The 17,492-nt window shown below is 43.3% G+C and overlaps 1 protein-coding gene across 2 annotated transcripts in view; it reads right to left on the reverse strand.

Annotated features, from left to right (window-relative positions):
- LOC133344998 (inactive dipeptidyl peptidase 10-like) overlaps nt 1-17,492 on the reverse strand; it is a 543,079-nt gene that overhangs the window by 178,243 nt on the left and 347,344 nt on the right. For both annotated transcript variants that reach the window (XM_061555335.1, XM_061555334.1), the window contains exon 3: nt 9,414-9,512. In XM_061555335.1, the coding sequence (XP_061411319.1) occupies nt 9,414-9,512 (99 nt within the window). The remainder of the gene's footprint in view (nt 1-9,413; nt 9,513-17,492) is intronic.

Raw genomic sequence — 17,492 nt, forward strand, 5'->3', positions numbered from 1 at the left:
TTTGACTTTCAGGAATTATTTGATCTGCATATACTGTATTCAGGAGAGTATTGTTTCTGAATAAAATTCGGTTTACCAGCCCTCAACTGGCTGCCATTGATTGTGCTTTTCACACTGCAAAAGGTAAGAGTTTCACTCAAAATATATCAGCTAAAAGCATTGCACTACTATCAATTGCCTTTCTCTTTGCCAACATTTATTGTTTTACACCCAGGGAACCTCTTATTAATAAAAGCACGTTTTCAAGGGTATACTGTTCAAACAGAAGTTTACAGTTACAAACTCGTGGGCTGAACTATATAACAAAATACTGCATCCATACATTTTGTTTTTGCAACAGATAAATAAAATAATGTTATACAATCTACCATTAACATATGTACAGTGAGGTGTATTCATTTACATACGTTTATCATCTTCATCATACTCTATCTACTGCTGCACCAAGTTCAGGGTGCCACGGTGTCGAGATGTTAAATATCTCCCCTGGTATACAGCAGGTCGTGGATTCGATCCCCATATTTGGAGTTTGACGCTCCCGTGTGGCGGTGTGGAATTTTCTCCAAGTCCTCCGGTTTTCCCATCAACATTGAGAATCAACATGCGTTTGCAGTATTTGGCTGTTTTCAATTTCGACATTATAAGCCTTTAAATTTTGTTATCATTTTAAGCCAGGTCGCTTCTGAAAAAGAGCTATATAGCTTAGTGGGCCTTACCTGGTAAAGTAAACATTGTTTTGTATTTAATTTAGTTTAAGTAAAAAATTATCTAACTTTTTATTTCAGGTCATTTAATATAGAAAACAGGGAATAAAATAGTGATCTCAATAATAATTCTCACCCTCAGGTTGAACACGTTATAAATTGTATTCTGTTAAAAAAAGCTTGCAAGTGAATGTAGCTACGTGTGTATGCACCATTTGCGTAGTAGTCAACAATTGCCTTGTGCTCCCTATACTTCTTCCTCCCATTCCCATCCGGTACCTCTTCAATTCAAAGTGCCTGACTCTCTTACTCCATGGCTCCTCCTCTGAACATCAAATACATATTTCAAGTCAGTAAGTTAATTATGAAAGAGATTACATCATATGTAACGAATGGTCGTCACGCGTTACCATCATCTTGTTTTTTTACGTATTAATTTTAAACAGAAACATATCTAAGGACCATCACTTCCAAGGGTCAGGCCTACCCTCTCCCGGTCTTGATGCCTGGGGCAAGGGGAACCCAGATATTTCTAGAGAACTCAAAATTTTCTGAAAAATCATAAACCTTCAAGTAAAACATTATCCTGCCTCAAAATCGGACAAAGTTGACAGGAGGCAGATTTCTGAAGTACAAAACTAAATTCACATTAATACGTGTTTGTCAAGTGCATGATGCGCATGCTATCATGCTTATAATTGCACCAGGATGCATACCCTAGCAGTTATAGTTGCAAATATTAGCATGCATTCGGCACCGCACAAAGGTCTGCTGCGTTGCAGGATGTCATTTTCTATCCACACTGCAATGCTTTTTCTGCATATAAAATTCTCTTCATGCACATTTTTCCATGGTATTTTCCTGAGGTGTGGACTCGAGTCATGTGACTTGGACTCGAGTCAGACTCGAGTCATGAATTTGATGACTTCAGACTCGACTTGGACTTGCATAACAATGACTTTGTCCCACCTCTGAGGTGTGGACTCGAGTCATGTGACTTGGACTCGAGTCAGACTCGAGTCATGAATTTGATGACTTCAGACTCGACTTGGACTTGCATAACAATGACTTTGTCCCACCTCTGGTATTTTCTACACATATGAAGCTCTGCTTCCTGCATGTGCTTTACTTACAATTTATTTACAATTTGCTCATATTAAACAAGCAACTGTACCATCTCTATATTCTCTAACAAAAGACTGATACATCAGACTGATACATCAGCCTTTTCCAGCTAATTTCTAATGATGTAAAAGAACAACTATCTATTTAAAAAAGTAACGCAGAATATTCATTGATAAAAAAAAAACATTACTTTAGAAACAACGAATACAAACAAAACAGGATTAAATACATTACTACCTTGGTAAAATGGACTTCAGGAGAAAACAGACACTCCAATGTTCCCTTGAGTAAACTGCATTTCAGGTGGTCACTTTGCTGAATATTGCTATCGAACAGACCAAGATGGTTTCCTACAAATTCACTGTTTGCTGCTCAGGGAAAAATGGGTATTTATGGAACTGAAGGATGGCAGAATGTTTCTAGTAATGGGGAAGCAAATAGGCTGCATCGAGTGACGGCTTGACTGATATAAATTCTAATGAGATTCTAGAAGGGCTAGAAATGTGATACCAGACTATATATTATTTTTTATAAAAGGATTGGCGTTATTTTTATGTATGTTCGGATTGTATCCCCAATCGCATTCTGATTGTACTATCTGAGTGAGATCACAAGCCTCTCATTTGGCTGAAAAGTGAAACCTCAACCTCTAACAAATGCAGAGAATAACGATGACATCCAAGTAAAACTTGTATTGTCTCCCCTGTGGATCGCCCTGCTCCAGACACCAGACTGCAATCTCGTGCTATTTTCAAGAGAGCAGCAACTGATTAAGGCCATCACAGCTGGGGAAGACCATATCAATTTAAAACTAAATCTCATGTCACGTCTTTTTCTTAAAGGAGCTGTCAGTCTGCCAAATCACTGCACATGAGAACCTGCTTTAATTACAGATGACCACCTGATATATAAACCCATATCTCAGCAGTATTTTGCTCAGTGCTGGTTGTGACCTTTCATAAAAGAATTCAGTCAGGATGTATAATACTACAAGCTGGTATGTATACTTTACATGGGACACCACTCTCAACAATATTGTGAGTGATTTAGGCTCCTGGAAATATATTTTAAAAATGGATTTCTACATGAATATTGTGATGGAATATGACCAAGATTTTTTTGAAAAAAATGTAAGTTTGCACTTTCCCATAACAGATGGAGTGATACATCCCTGCAAGTTAGCATTGAGGTGTTAACTTTAGCTTTCTAATGCAACTTTAATTATAAATCAGACAATACACCCGAGGATCACATTCCTCATTCCCTGGGCGAGTTACCATCCCCCATTTTGCCCTGTAGGTCGAATTCCCTAATTAAATTTTCATTGCCAGCTGAGATTATAAGCCAGCCTGCAGGCTCGACAGCTAAGCAAACAATTCCTGCTTATTTATAATACATAAGGGTAGGTGGTTTGGTAATTAGCCAAACAACATCCACATCAGGTGGAGTGAGCTCTGAATGTGTACATTTTTTGTTGGGCAACTTAAGTAATAAGTGACATGAAGTCACATGCAAATCTGGTGAAAATCAACGTTAATCAAGGATGCTGAAACCTCAAATCGAAACAATCACAATAATTTCTCGAAAATAATTTAGAGATAATGAGCTAATAAGTTAAATACAAATGAAATACAGCTAATATACAACTTAAAATTAATATCGCCATGCAAGCATCATTCATGTTTCTTTAGAAAAGAAGATGCAATGTAAGAGGGAATGTGTTTTATTGTCCTATTGGCAGGTAACTTTCAAATTTGGGATTTGTACTATGGCATTGGCATGCAAACGCATCCTGTTGCGAATAACGTCTAGGTGTCTTTAAATTCTGTTTTACAGCAGACGGCATGGTGTGGTAATTCCCCAGGGCAATTAACAAATCGGATCATTGATCCCATAGAAACAGGCGTATTGGCATGAATGCTTAGAGCCAGTCCATCCCCTTTAACCAAACTGCTCTTTGCAGCCATGTCAGCATTTGAAGGTGCACAATAAATATCCCAGCATTGATTTTCTAGCCACAAGAGGTGATACAACATAACTTGCTGTATTTAAAGATCTTTAACCAACACAATTTAATAAGGCTTCAATATATTTACTGTTTTGTTAACTGATGGTGTGGGCTTGCACTGGATAGTAATTAGGATTGGCAAGAGGCATTCATCTGCTAATTACAATAAAGCTGTACGAGTACTTTATACCTAGTACCATCTGCTTGCTTATCTATTTATCAAAAATATTGCCTTTGGGCAGATGTTGACAGGGGAAACTCGGATTAAAAGCTAGTACCAATTTTAATTGTTTCAGAGAAACAATGTTTATGCCTTCGAGATGTAGTGCAGCACTCGAAAGATAAACATAGCCCAGACTTGGTTTGACTACAACTTCATGGAACATTCTCATTTTCTTCCAATGTAATATTCTAAATGTCATCAAGAATTTTTTTTTTACTGCCATATTATCATCAAAAGTATTGCAACGGTTAAGTTGTGCATGCCTGCAATCTAGTGTTTTGGAAGTGGGGTGATCAAATTACATTGTGTACATGAGAGAATTTCAGCATGCAGTGATGAGACCGCAAGTACTTACAAATACAAGTACATTACTGTATGCTGCTGATCCATTCTTACAGCTTTGAATTTGCACATCTAAAAGCTTTATTTTCTCTGGGTACTTGAATATCCCTCAAATGAAAAAAAGCAAATGACCTTATTTATAATACGGAAAAACTTCTTACGTATGATATCTTAAACGAAGGTTGAAGCATGCCACTCCAAATTACAGACAACATGCCTCGCTTGGCACAATAATGTATTTAACCAGAATAGAGATGTAATGATAAAAGCAAATATTTTATAGCACTTAAACTGCATCCATTATTAAGTGCACATTTTTCCCAAACCATTTTAGTGAAGCCCTCGTGCAAGCGAATGCAAATTCCTTAAAGGCCTCATCATTTGCTCAGTGGGGGTAAACAAAGCATCACACTTAAAATGTTGGGATCCATCCTCCACCCCCAACTGATCACCGAGAGACTCCAAAAAGCATCCTCATATAACAATTGTCATAACTCAAATTGATGCAGCACAATAGGGAACAGAAATCAACACACACATCTCTAAAAGGCCACAAGTATGGATTACACGATACTTGCGCGTGGAGCTCGGGCGTGATTGATCGCGGGACACTTCAAAATGCACACATCGAGCCTAACCATGAACATATTTCTCATCTTGCAAAAGCATGACTTCGTGGAAGTCAAATGCCTCTGCCATCTCATCTTGCTCGAATAAGCATGAGACACCAACATACACAATCGTGGCTGTTATTTCATACAATATGAGATATCTATATACAGTCTTGAAAATGTTTTTCTTGATTGCTGCATGACGGGGAAGGCCCCACGCTCAAAGTCGAAAGTCCAGTGTTGTGAGAAGCTCTGCTTTATATTGAACATGTGGAGCACCCCCCCCCCCCCTCACTATCTTAACGTATTATTTTATTATTTGTAGGCTAAGGTGGCTCGCCCACGCTGTACCCGTCGTGTTTTTAAATGTGGTGGATAAGAAGACTCCTGTGGATAACACCAATGGTGTAGAAAAACTCCCATCGTCTCCACAGTAGGCTTCAGTTGTTGGATTGTATTTACTTGATAGATGCAATGCACTAACATATCAGACAGTGCAGCGTATAAACATTTTACTTCACGGCAATGTAACAAAAATAAAGAATAGAAATGGTCACTAATGGCATATTTGTAATATGAATGACGTTTCGATCACAACACAAGCGATCGTCTCCTCCTGATGAGGATCGCTTGTGTTGTGATCGAAACGTCGTATTTTTTTGTAATTTTCTTTCAACCTATCTACGTGACTTTACCGAAAGACCCAAAGAATAGGCTCATGAAATGTATCTGCTTCTGCTTCACCACAAATGACCAAATATTGACAAATGTGGTCTCACTGGAGTCAGAATGATAATTGGAAGGTTGAATAAAATTGATTAGCTGACCTTCAACCTTTGGTGCGTGTTTTTAACAGGATGCCTATACTGTAGGTAGTTATCTCCAAATATTAAGACAAAGCCCTCTTTGTGTCCCTTAACATCGCAATTTTGAGCCAATCAACATATTAGTTTTCTTCAAAGCACACTTCTCCATTCCCAAAATGTGATCGAGAGTCCTTTACTAATAGAGCATTAATATGCGCTCGAAATTCAAGTCCAATTTTGTTGACGACTGTATATATCCACACAGCATTTAACTAGGCTGTGTCCTTTGTTTACTCTTGTAAGAGGAACATTGATATTCATACAATTTTGGTATGGGGCATAAGGTAACCTACAATTATATCAGATGAAAGTATCACCCTGCTTCATTGAGCAATTGGATGCTGCTTATTTCTGTTGACGAGCCTCACGTGATGGTGAGAATTCCACATCCCCAAGGCTTCAATAAACCGAACTTAGCAGCATGGTCAAGTATAGCCAATCAACCCACATGACCAGCATCATGTGGGAAAGCCTTTATCCAGAAGTGGTGACAAAGGGTTGTAAATGCAATATTATATTATATAAGGTGGAGACCACACTTTCTAAAGAGTTATAACTGTTCTCTTAATTGTTTTCCAGAAAAATTATAAAGTAGGTATCCCAATCACGATTTGAACTTTCAACCTGTTAATTTTGAGCCGAGTGTTCTAATACCAGTGACACTCAGTTTGTCTTGCTAGTGTAATGCGTCCAGCAGACGAAGATTTCGACAACACAACTCTTCTTTCCTAGCCTTTTTCCCACCCAAGGACGGGTGTATTGCAATCAATCTGAAACTTGCAAGCGAAAAGCAGACCGCGACGTGATATTCATTGCATTAATGTGTGTGCAATTTATAAGGGCGCGGTGACACAGACCTATTTCATTTTAAGGTTATAATCCCTTGTTCATCATGACGTCCTTTTTACTTTTATGTCTCAATAGCGTTACGGAGATTGCGTGACATTGGGTTCTGTCTTTGTAGTGAGGGTTGTAAGTTGACGCTGAGGAGGGGGGAGGAGGCACCCTCGGGCCCCCATGTGGAGTGACGTCAGCCGCTAATTATTATGAATAGGGCGGGAGGTGTCCATTTGGAGGACGTCACCTTATGATTATTAATGAGGGGGGCTGTTCAATGTGGAGTGACGCGACCTGCTCATAATTATTAATGAGCGGGGTAGGGTGCTCCACGTGGTGAGACCTCACCGAATCATGATTATTAATGAGGGGGGGTCCATGTGGAGGACGTCACCTGCTCATGATTATTAATGAGGAGGGCTGGTCGATGTGGAGTGACGTTACGAGCGTTATGGACAGACATTCATGGGTGATTATAGTAGGTATTTTCTGCACGAGCTCATGCCACATGCGACCACTCCACTCCGAATCCCACCAGGAAGCGCCCCGATCACCCAGCCTCATCCCGTGATGTCACCACACTCTCTCCTCCTGGGCGTTCCCTCTCTCTCACACTCCGCCTTCTCTTTCCTTTCCTTGATGACGTCATCTCAAGTGTAACCTGGGATCCCGTGGGTATTTCTACCCATCGATCATGTAAGCATTAGCACTACACTAGTGCTGTCCCTGACTAACATATAAATTACATGCACTAAATGTCTGAGGCTAATTCACAATAATTAGCAAATTAACTCACTCCTCAAAAAACTATTGATATTCATAATCAGACTTAAAGCTTTCGTGACTGCAGGAATTCATACTCTTTGGGTCTTTCGGTAAAGTCACGTAGATAAAAAAATATACAGCGGGTGGACTGCCTGCTGTATATTTTTTTTACCAAAAGACCCAAAGAGTATTCAAAATAAAATAAAAATGTATGTACAGTAGGTACTTTTCAAAGTTGGAGTTTAGGCTATCAGACTAGTAGATAAAAACCTGCTCTTGTGAAATAAAAATATAAACATAAAATGTGGCGTAGTCACAATTTATCAAAAGCAGTATCCATAGGTGGTGTGGAAGGGAGGAGGTGTTGCAGCAAGTGCTTCAGTCATGCAGATTGCTGGCCAAGATTCAGGGGACAGCTGACAAAGGGAAATCTGTTGTAATCCATAATCCGCTCGGAGGCTTTGTGTGCAAAAGTTTGGATTTAAATGAGAGACCACCCAGGAAGCAGACATTCTTATCAGTGAGATGAAAGTCGTCTCCTTGGGCTGTTTGGGACACCCAGTTGACTGAGGACAGCTAGTCGTTCCAAATGTTAACAAGCTTGATAAATGAGCCAATCCACTGGCCTTCTTCCTTATGGGACACTTCAAGCTATCAACTATATACACTAGGATTATCATGTCCCGATCTAATTTGCTGAAAATTTTAAGATAACATTTCTTTAAAAACTGCTTTCTCCGGAAACGCTTCCCTTTACAGAAGTTACACAATACACTCACCCTACCATAGATTAATCCACCAAATGCACTGCCAAATGTAGAGGTAATGAATGCAGAGCATAATCATTGAAAGGCTAAAGAGTCCACTTGCTCAAAAGAGCAATGGGGGTGGCACTCTTCTGTGTTGGTGGCTTTGAGCGAGTGAAGTATATTCCACATTCATATGATGGGGCAAGTAGTCTCTCCATAGAACCTGTGTTAAATTGTCATGAAGTGTTGCTAAATATATCAACCCCAGGATGATAAAAGACTAAGTCAACCCCTGACGGGGGTTTTAACCCACAACCTACAAATTGTGAGTCGGTCGCTCTGATAGTCACCCAATTTGTTTTAATCCGTAAAAATAAACCTAAATACTGCAGCAGGAGAACTGTTCATCACTGTTCATACGCTGATGCATGGTAGGACGTGGCACTTTGCAGCCAATCTAATTGCATCTGTCTACCTGGTGGTAGAACTCCATGCTAATCATGTATAAAATATTGAGATGCACTTGTCAGCACTAGGTGTAATAAAAACAATATATGTTTGTGCACTAGCAACTGTAGAGCTATGTACATGCAATATACGTCAATCTAAAGCTACATTCTTGCTATATAACATACTTCTAGAGCTATTTTAGATTTATATTACAAATAAGTAAACAAAATACAATACAGTTTTCAAACCTATTTTTAAAAAATCTATCCAGCCTTCCACATCCAGTGAGAAACCTCAAGCCTTCCCTATCCGCTTTACCGTGGAAATGCAGTGCTGATTCTTTAAGTATTGTTGAATTCTAAATATTACATTGTAAATATTTAGTTGACTGTCATTAAATGTCAATGAAATCTGTTAAAGTGTGACTGTCATTTAAATGTAGCATTGCTGTATGAATTAAATGTTTTCAGGATGTCAGACAGAGACCGAAACAGGAAAGGCTATTCCCAAAACGATTTCAGCTTCGTGATGTTTTACTGCACTGCCAAGAACGTGAACATTTCATAAGGCTTCCTTTATGTGTTTGTGATATTTCCTGCAGACTTATTTTTCTACTAGTTTTGCATTGGCCTGTAGCAACAGGACTGAGGCCCACAATCATGCATAGCACAAGCACTTGGCCATGCACAGTCTTCAATTAATGAAGGGTAATGAACTGGTTCATACAACTTACCACTTATCCAATGTACTTCTGTTTCCACGGGTTGGAAGTTCTTATTGAAAAGGTCTTCCAATGACACCTTTGCCTTCAAAGCCAAACTCAAGTCTTCATCTGTAGAAAGAAACACACACAAACACCTCGATTAGCACGATTGGCTACATACGGTGCGAAATAAGTCCAATATACAAACATATCCATAATAGAGTTTTTTTGGGTTAGATCGCGTAAATATATAAAAATGCGTCGTGAAAACCCGCCATACATATGTAATGAGAGAACACACTGACATACGGAGGGCTGCATAGGCATTGCTGCATCAGTAATAGCCAATCAGGGCTACGGGTTCAATCTGGGCCAAAGTTCATGGGTGGAGCTCATGGGTACATGCGGGAACCATCGAGAAGGTTCTGAAGGGGGCGTGGTTAGAGGCGTGGTTAGAGGCGGGGCTTTGCTCCGCCAAGGAGGATATAAGGAGAGGCAAGAGGAGGACTCGGGGTTCTGTGTGGAAGCCTGGGTCCAGACTGCATCTCTGCCATCTCGTCAGCCACTGACCACGTGGCAGCCTCGAGCGAAGCTCTCCCGATTCCCGGCGTGCCGTTGACCAGCGGTGTGCGGGGAAGTGAGAGCGAGGGAAGCCGCGCAGGCAAGAGAAAGAGAGGGTGACCATCTAAAGAGAGTGCTGAGCCGAGCAGTCATAACTAATAAAAAAAGGACGCAAGTCTCAATGTGTCGTGGAAGTCGTTTACTACAACTAGAGTCAGAAGCAGTTCTTTTTGAGACAATACAACACTACAGAGTGCGAAGATGTCCAAACACCTCAAGAAGAAGAACCCACCGGTGGCGTCTTCCGACGACGACGACTCGGTCACCCAGGACCTGCCGACCCCGGGTGCCGCGGACCCGGTTAATGTAACCGCGGCTGGTGCGGTCATCGCACCAGAAACGGTCGGGGCGGGGGTGCCGTCATCGTCTCAGCCTGCGGACGATGGCTGGCAGCACGTTGCGGAGCAGCTGGACTCGCTCCGCACCGTGCTTCTCCAGTTGGTGACGCTAGTCAAGTCATTTGCGGGGACGGGACGGCCACAAGACGTGTCGCCGAGGGATAACGAGCAGAGGCCTCTTCAGGGGACCTCGGAGGGTCCCCCTTGGGAATCGACCACCGCCATTACGCACGCGGTGGACGCCACGCGGCAGGAGGCTGCCATCTTGGGCACGGCTGTGGAGACGCGGTCGGAGCCCGCCATTTCTTTGGAGCCGTGTGGCGAGCCATAATACGGCAGAGTGGGGCGCAGCCACCGCCTTCCTCACATCAAGGAATTTGTCGTGGTGGGCGGTGACTGGAGCGCTTTTACGTGGCGGTTTGAGTCGGCATTCCGTTCGGTGCAATGTACGGAAGAGAAGGCCCTGGGAGCGTTACCTACCGTGCTCAATGACCAAGCGCTGGTGGTGTTCCGCTCGATTCAGCCGGACAAAAAGAAGACCTTGAAAGACGTGTATGCCGAGATGGCCGAGGTTTATGAGTTGCCTTCGGATACCCAGCGGAAGTTCACGCATCGCAAGCGTGGGAGTAACAAGTCTCCTCTTGCCTACTGCAGCGCCTTGCTGGCGCTGGCGGTGGCTGCTTATTCTGACGTCAAGCCTAAAACGCTCCATCCTCCATCTTGGGTAAGATGCTGGAGTTTGGTAAAGGACATGGAAGTTTCGCTGCCTGTGTGCGGTCATGAGCCGCTGATGTCGCGGTGGGCCGCCAAATGCCTCAACACGCAAGACAACTTACAGCGTTGGGCCCAGATGGCTGCTTGGACGGGAGACCCGGCTCATGATGGTGAGCCTAAAGGATGGTTGCCATTGAAGGTCGTCCATATTCCGGACGAGGCGGGGGACAGGGATCTAGCAGCCGCCGTTCCTCGTTGGGACCCGCGGCGGGGGGCTGAGTCACGTCGCCGGGGGTCCTACGGTTCGCGTGGGGGTGACGAAGGGGCTGCTCGGCGGCCTGTGGTTACATGCTTCAGGTGTGGGCGCTTAGGCCACGTCGCCCGGGATTGCCGGAATCGTCCTCCGACACCGCCCGCAGCTCCAGCTCCAGCTCCTCCGTTGGTGGATCGCAACTCCGGGCAGGCATAAATCGTCACCTCAGGCATCTCTTGACGTACGTAAAACTTCACCGAATAGCGAATACCAGATTTTACGTGTTTACAATAGTGGTCCAGGTTTCTGCACCATATAAGAGGATTAAAATGATCACAGCATTATACACAGCCACTTTGGTCTTGGTGGTAATGTCGTGGTCTTCAAATACCTTGTTCTTAAGTTTTCCAAAGGCAGAACTAGCTCAGGCAATCCGATGTTGGATTTCATAATCAATTAAGACATTGTTAGAGAGATGGCTCCTGAAGTATAGGAAACTGAGAACGTTTTCCAGTATTGCATTGTTGGTAATGATTGTAGGGGGTGGTAGGTGTCCTCCTGGAGCTTGTTGAAAAATTATCTTTGTTTTGCGGGTATTCAATGTTAGACCCATCCTGCTGTAAGCATCTGTAAATATGTTGATGATGAACTGAAGGTCAGCTTCTGAGCATGCACTGACTTGGGCATCATCAGCATATTGGAATTCAATAACGGATGCGATTGATATTTTTGACTTGGTTCTGAAACGGTTGATGTTGAATATGTTCCCGTCTATCCTATATGTGATACTAGCTTTACTACTCTGCTTCGCCTGTGACTTGGATTCTTGTCTTGGATTAATACATGGCCTACGCGGAGGGTGGGGGGGAGGGAGATGCGTGATGTCATCAGGCACACTGTGTAACGCTGCCGCATGCGGGTGACATCACAGATGTGACGTCACCGCTCACTTGTCGTGAAAAATATATACATTATTGCGCCCCCCCCCCCCCCCAAATACAAAAGTCTATTTTTATACTTTTGCATTGTGTAGAGTCTGGAAGCTACCCACATGCCAATTTCCAGTTGTTGCATATCGTGAAGTATGATAAACATTTATATATATATATAGATTTATGTCTCTGGGAAATCTGTTCTCTGTCAGATGAAGCATTCCCGCCAGGAAGATGGATAAAATAGTTGGTGTAATAACGCAGCCTTGCTTCACACTGTTCCTTACTTCGATTGTCTCTGAGGTTTCACCATCACAGAGGATGACAGCCTTCATACCGTCATGCAACAGATGGAGGACTTTATAACAAATTTTGTTGGGCAGCCATATCTCAGAAGGATTCTCCATAGTGCATCACGATTAACAGAATCAAAAGCTCTAGTTAAATCAAAGAAGGCCATGTACAATGATAGTCTCTGCTCCTGGCACTTCTCTTGGAGTTGACGGGCTGAGAAGATCATGTCTGAGGTTCCCCTGCCAGGTCTAAAACCACTCTGCGATTTAGGAAGGAGTTTTTCAGCAAGTGGTAGAAGTCTGTTTAGTAGGATTTTTTCCAGTATATTTCCAGCAGTGGCAAGAAGAGAGATTCATCTGTAGTTGTCACAGTCTGACTTGTCACGTTTTTTGAAGACGGTGACAATGATGGCATCTTTCAGTTCGTTGGGAACATCTTCATCATTCCAGATCCTGGCTATAAGGGAGTGCAGGTGTTCAAGTAGGCGTTGTCCTCCATGTTTGTAAATCTCAGCAGGAATCTGGTCTAGCCCACTAGCTCTGTTCTCTTTCATCTGCTTGACAGCTTTAGCCACTTCAAGCATCGTTGGTTTTCCAACTAAATCCTCAGTGGTAGAGTGTTGCGGAATCTCACTGAATATAGAAGCGTCTACAACAGCGTTGCAGTTGAAAAAAGTGCTGAAGCGTTCCAGCCAGAGGGAGATGATTGCGTGTTTGTCTTTGAAGATTTCTGTCCCATCCTTAGACTAAAGTGGTGCAAGTCCCTGTTTTGACGGTCCATATAAGACTTTGGTTGCTTTAAAAACATTCATGTGGGTTATTGGAATCTGCAAGATGTTGTATTTCTTCTGCTTTGTTTCTGAACCAGTTGTTGTTCAGTTCCCGGATTTTAGTTTGTACTTCCGATTTGGCCACCTTATATCATTGTTTTTTCTTTAGAGACTGTTTGTGTTGTTGCCGCTTCTTGTCAATGAGGCCTGTGATTTTCTGGTCATTGTCATAAAACCAGTCACAGTTTTCCTTCCTGTGTAGCGCTACCAATGGTGTTTTCACAACTGGTTATAACGGCCGTCTTCAGTTGTGTCCAGTACTCATGAACATTTCCTGAAGCCTGGTTGGTGCTGAGTCTTTGAGCTAATTGTTCGTTCAGTCGGGCCTGTACTGCTGGGTCTTTTAGTTTGGTTACATTTGAGTCTTTTCCTCTGTAGTTTTGGTAAGTTAATGTGTTTGTGGTTTAGTTTAAGAGTCATCACTGATCAAATTAGTCTGTGGTCAGTCCAGCAATCGTCTGCATTGATCATGGCACGAGTGATGCGGACGTCTGTGCTATCAAGCGACCTGACAATCACGTAGTTCAGTAAATGCCATTGGTGTGATTGAGGGTGACACCAGGAGGTCTTAAGGATAGTCTTCTGCCTGAATAGGGTGTTGGTGATTGTCAGGTCATGCTCAGAACAGGTTGTTAGAAGAAGGTGACCATTGGAGTTGGACTTATCAACTCCCTCTTTACCGATGTAAAGGAGTACTGCGGGGACCCAACGAGGAACAATGGCGGGAAGGGGGCCAAGCAAAAAGGGGAGTGCCAGAAGAGCAAAAGAGGGTAAGTAGAAAGAGTGAGATGTCTACTAGTGAGGGAGCCAGGTAGAAGGAGGAGAGCCAGGTAAAAGGTAGGAGCCCAGGCTAAGGGGATAAAAGGGGAACCTGGATGGAAGGGGAGGGGTGAGAGACAAAGGAGAGCCAGGGAGGGAGAGAGAGGAGCCAAGTAGCAGGTAGAAAAGCTCCTGGGCCGGAGAGACAAAGGAGGCTACGGGTGGAAGAATATGAGGTCGCCTGGATGAAGGTCGAGGGAGTCGGAAGAGAGGGCTAAGGGACAGGGAGTAGTGAGTACCCGCGGATGTTGGCATGAATAAACGGCAAGCAGCCCCGAATATTCAACTCTGGTCTCCGTCTGAGTCTACAATCCACAGGGCATCACGAAGCATGACTCTACATCAATTACACCGTTCCACATTTGATGGTCTCTCCCAATTCTAGCATTGAAGTTGCCGAGGAGAATCAGCTTGTCAGTTTTTGGTATCTTCTGAAGGATTTGGTTGAGTGGGCTGTAGTAGGTCTCCTTAGTGTCTTCTTCAGAGTCCAGTGTTGGTGCATAGGTGCTGATGATGGTTGCATGTTGGTCTTTTGCGAGTTTCAGGTGTAGGGTCATAAATCGTTCATTGATACCAATTGGGAGCTCACCTAAGCTGTTGATGAGCATCTTGTCTATTGCAAACCCTACACCATGCAGGCGTCGTTCATGCGCTGGTTTACCCTTCCAAAAGAAGGTATAGCCTCCACTTAGCTCGGTCAGTTGGCGTTCATTCGCCAGACGGGTTTTGCTGAGGGCAGCAATATGAATATTAAATCGTCTCAGCTCGGGTGCCAAAAGAGCTGTTCGGCGTTCTGGATGTTGCGAGTTTGGGTTGTTTGTGAGGGTCCTGACATTCCAGGATCCAATGTTTAGGTTATATTTATTTTTGTTTCAACCGCAATTATTGATGCTCCCTCTGGTCCCAGTAAGCCAGACAGGATGTTGCGAGGCAGGCTATGTTTAGGGCACCTTTTCGAGCCCCCTCCCCATTAGGGGTGAGCAGAATGGATCCTGGTGGGCTGCTCAGTCACAGCTGCAGCTGCCGAGTTGCACTCCTGCCTAATCCGAGTGCATGGCGACCTTCTAATAGCTGCCGCCTTGGTGCTGGGTTGTGACTAAGAGCTTCTAGCTGCATAGGCCTGCCCCGCTCGCCACTTGCCAATCGCCCAAGGGCTTTGGGTGTGTGCTGTTGTGGTGCGATGGCACAGTTTCCCTGGAGGGTGCCAGTGCGTGAATTAATTTACGTGCAGTATCTGTTGCACACCAGCTACCGCACGGGGCTTAACCAGGAACCAAGCCTGGGTTCAATGGCGAGGCAGAAAACCAAGATGATTGGAAGGCTTGTCCTGAAGCACCAGACATCCAGTGGCTCCTACGCCATATGCCGTTAGCCATCTGGACCGTAGCTCATCTGCCCCATGGAGGTGGGCCGTTGGCCACTTGGTATCCACCCGGGATTTTATCAGGGTTTACTCCCTTAGCCTAAGTGGCTAACCAGAGCCCCGTTAGCCAGCGCGTTTCCAGGTGAGTTCAGACAATCCTTCTTGGTTACCGAAGCGGCCCAGATAGTCGAACCACCCACCATACTTCGCCCTGTCTGGCAATCCTGTACTTTACCTGTTACCACATCCCACGACGTGGACGAGGGGTTGGTTTTTGGGAGGCAAGGTGATAGTAGCAACCTCAGATTAATCATACGTTGACGGCAATCCCACTAATCCATGACAAAGCTTGCACTATCCACAAAAGCGCACACAAATCAGCCTAAGTGCTTGTGATTAAATTACCTACAATTACATTGAAATAAAGAATAACATGTTTTTTTGTTTTACATACCAATAATATATGCATGTAATTCCTTTGGTCAGTCTTGACTCATAATTGTATGATGTTACATTTTAAATGTTGTTCATGAATTAAATCAAAAAGCGTTTGGCCAGTTTTAAACAAATAAAACAGCATTGCGGCGTGGATACTGGTTCCTGGCTGCAGTGATCAGCCACATCGTCTGTATTTGCATTAAGGTTTAAATTGGCATATGGGCTTCATAGTAACAATAATATCTGGCCTTGAACACCTCTGTCTCAACTCGTTTTATAGAGGATCCTGTGTTGTGATGTTAGAAAGGTAGCTGTTTTTTCTGCATTAAACGCTAGCAATACAAAGGAATGACTCAAGAATACACACTTGATGTACTGCCATCTACCAGCCACCTTGTACCCTTGCTGTTGGGTATCTCATGCACGTGACACAATCGATGTGATCCACCAATCCCAGTGTTGGATTACAGACATATGCAACCATACCTAAGTTTTGAACCCATATTGTTCTACACTCATAATGTTAAATTAGGCAGGCTAAACACACACTTTTAGAGCATTAAAGAATTACTATAGCTCATTGTGGTAAGGTCAAGCAACGCCAATTGTCATACATGTAAAACAATACGTTGGTATGTTATATGCTGAGCATGCATGCTTAGCAGACAGCATCTCTGGGGCATTACTATATTTGCAGCAATTGTGCCATACGTAACCTGAACAGCAGAAACATCGAGGGGAGGATACTGGCCTAAGGTTACCACTTTACTCTCTGGTTCTTTCGGTGACTTTACCGAAATAACCAGAGAGTATGGATCATTGCAGTCACGAAAACTTCAGATCTAGATTGGTTACCACTTTCTCCAAAAGCGGTGGTATTATGTGAGTGGTGTGTTTTTGAGCAAAAGGAATACAGTGTGCAACGACATGCCCCAGATAACCTCCCAGTCCAGGTTGCAGTGGTTCCTGGGCAGCTAAACTCTGAGCCTGATGCAGAACCGAAGGAACTGCATGAGTCAGAAGTACGTATGTATGTTGAATTTCTTTTTCACTGTACGTAGCCAACCATGCTAATCGGAGGTGCAGGGGAACGACAACAAACTAAACACAAAAAGCAGTTCACAATAAATTAGTTTTGAATCTAGATTTTAAAGTGCATATCTCCAAACTCTTTGGCACATTTTCACCTGAAGATGAACGCTTGTGTTGCATTCGAAACGTCGTTTTATTTTATTTCTACCTACGTGACTTTACCGAAACAAAACAAAGAGTATAGATTCCTGCAGTCACGAAAACTTCAAATCAAGATTGCATATCTCCAGTAGCTTCCTAATATCGAAAGGAAGAGCGTTCCAGACAATCCACACAAAAGTGGTGTTTGAACAAACGATGCCTTTTTGTGATTCGCATCGAAATCAACCGACCTTTGTAACAGTTACACCATGTAACAACTGTGCCCCCTCTCTCGTGACCGTGACAACCACACATCGCTAAAGAAAGGCTTCATC

The sequence above is a fragment of the Lethenteron reissneri genome, chromosome 21, assembly GCF_015708825.2.
Source record: "Lethenteron reissneri isolate LAM-NWPU_2019-01 chromosome 21, ASM1570882v1, whole genome shotgun sequence".
Classification (NCBI taxonomy): domain Eukaryota; kingdom Metazoa; phylum Chordata; class Hyperoartia; order Petromyzontiformes; family Petromyzontidae; genus Lethenteron; species Lethenteron reissneri.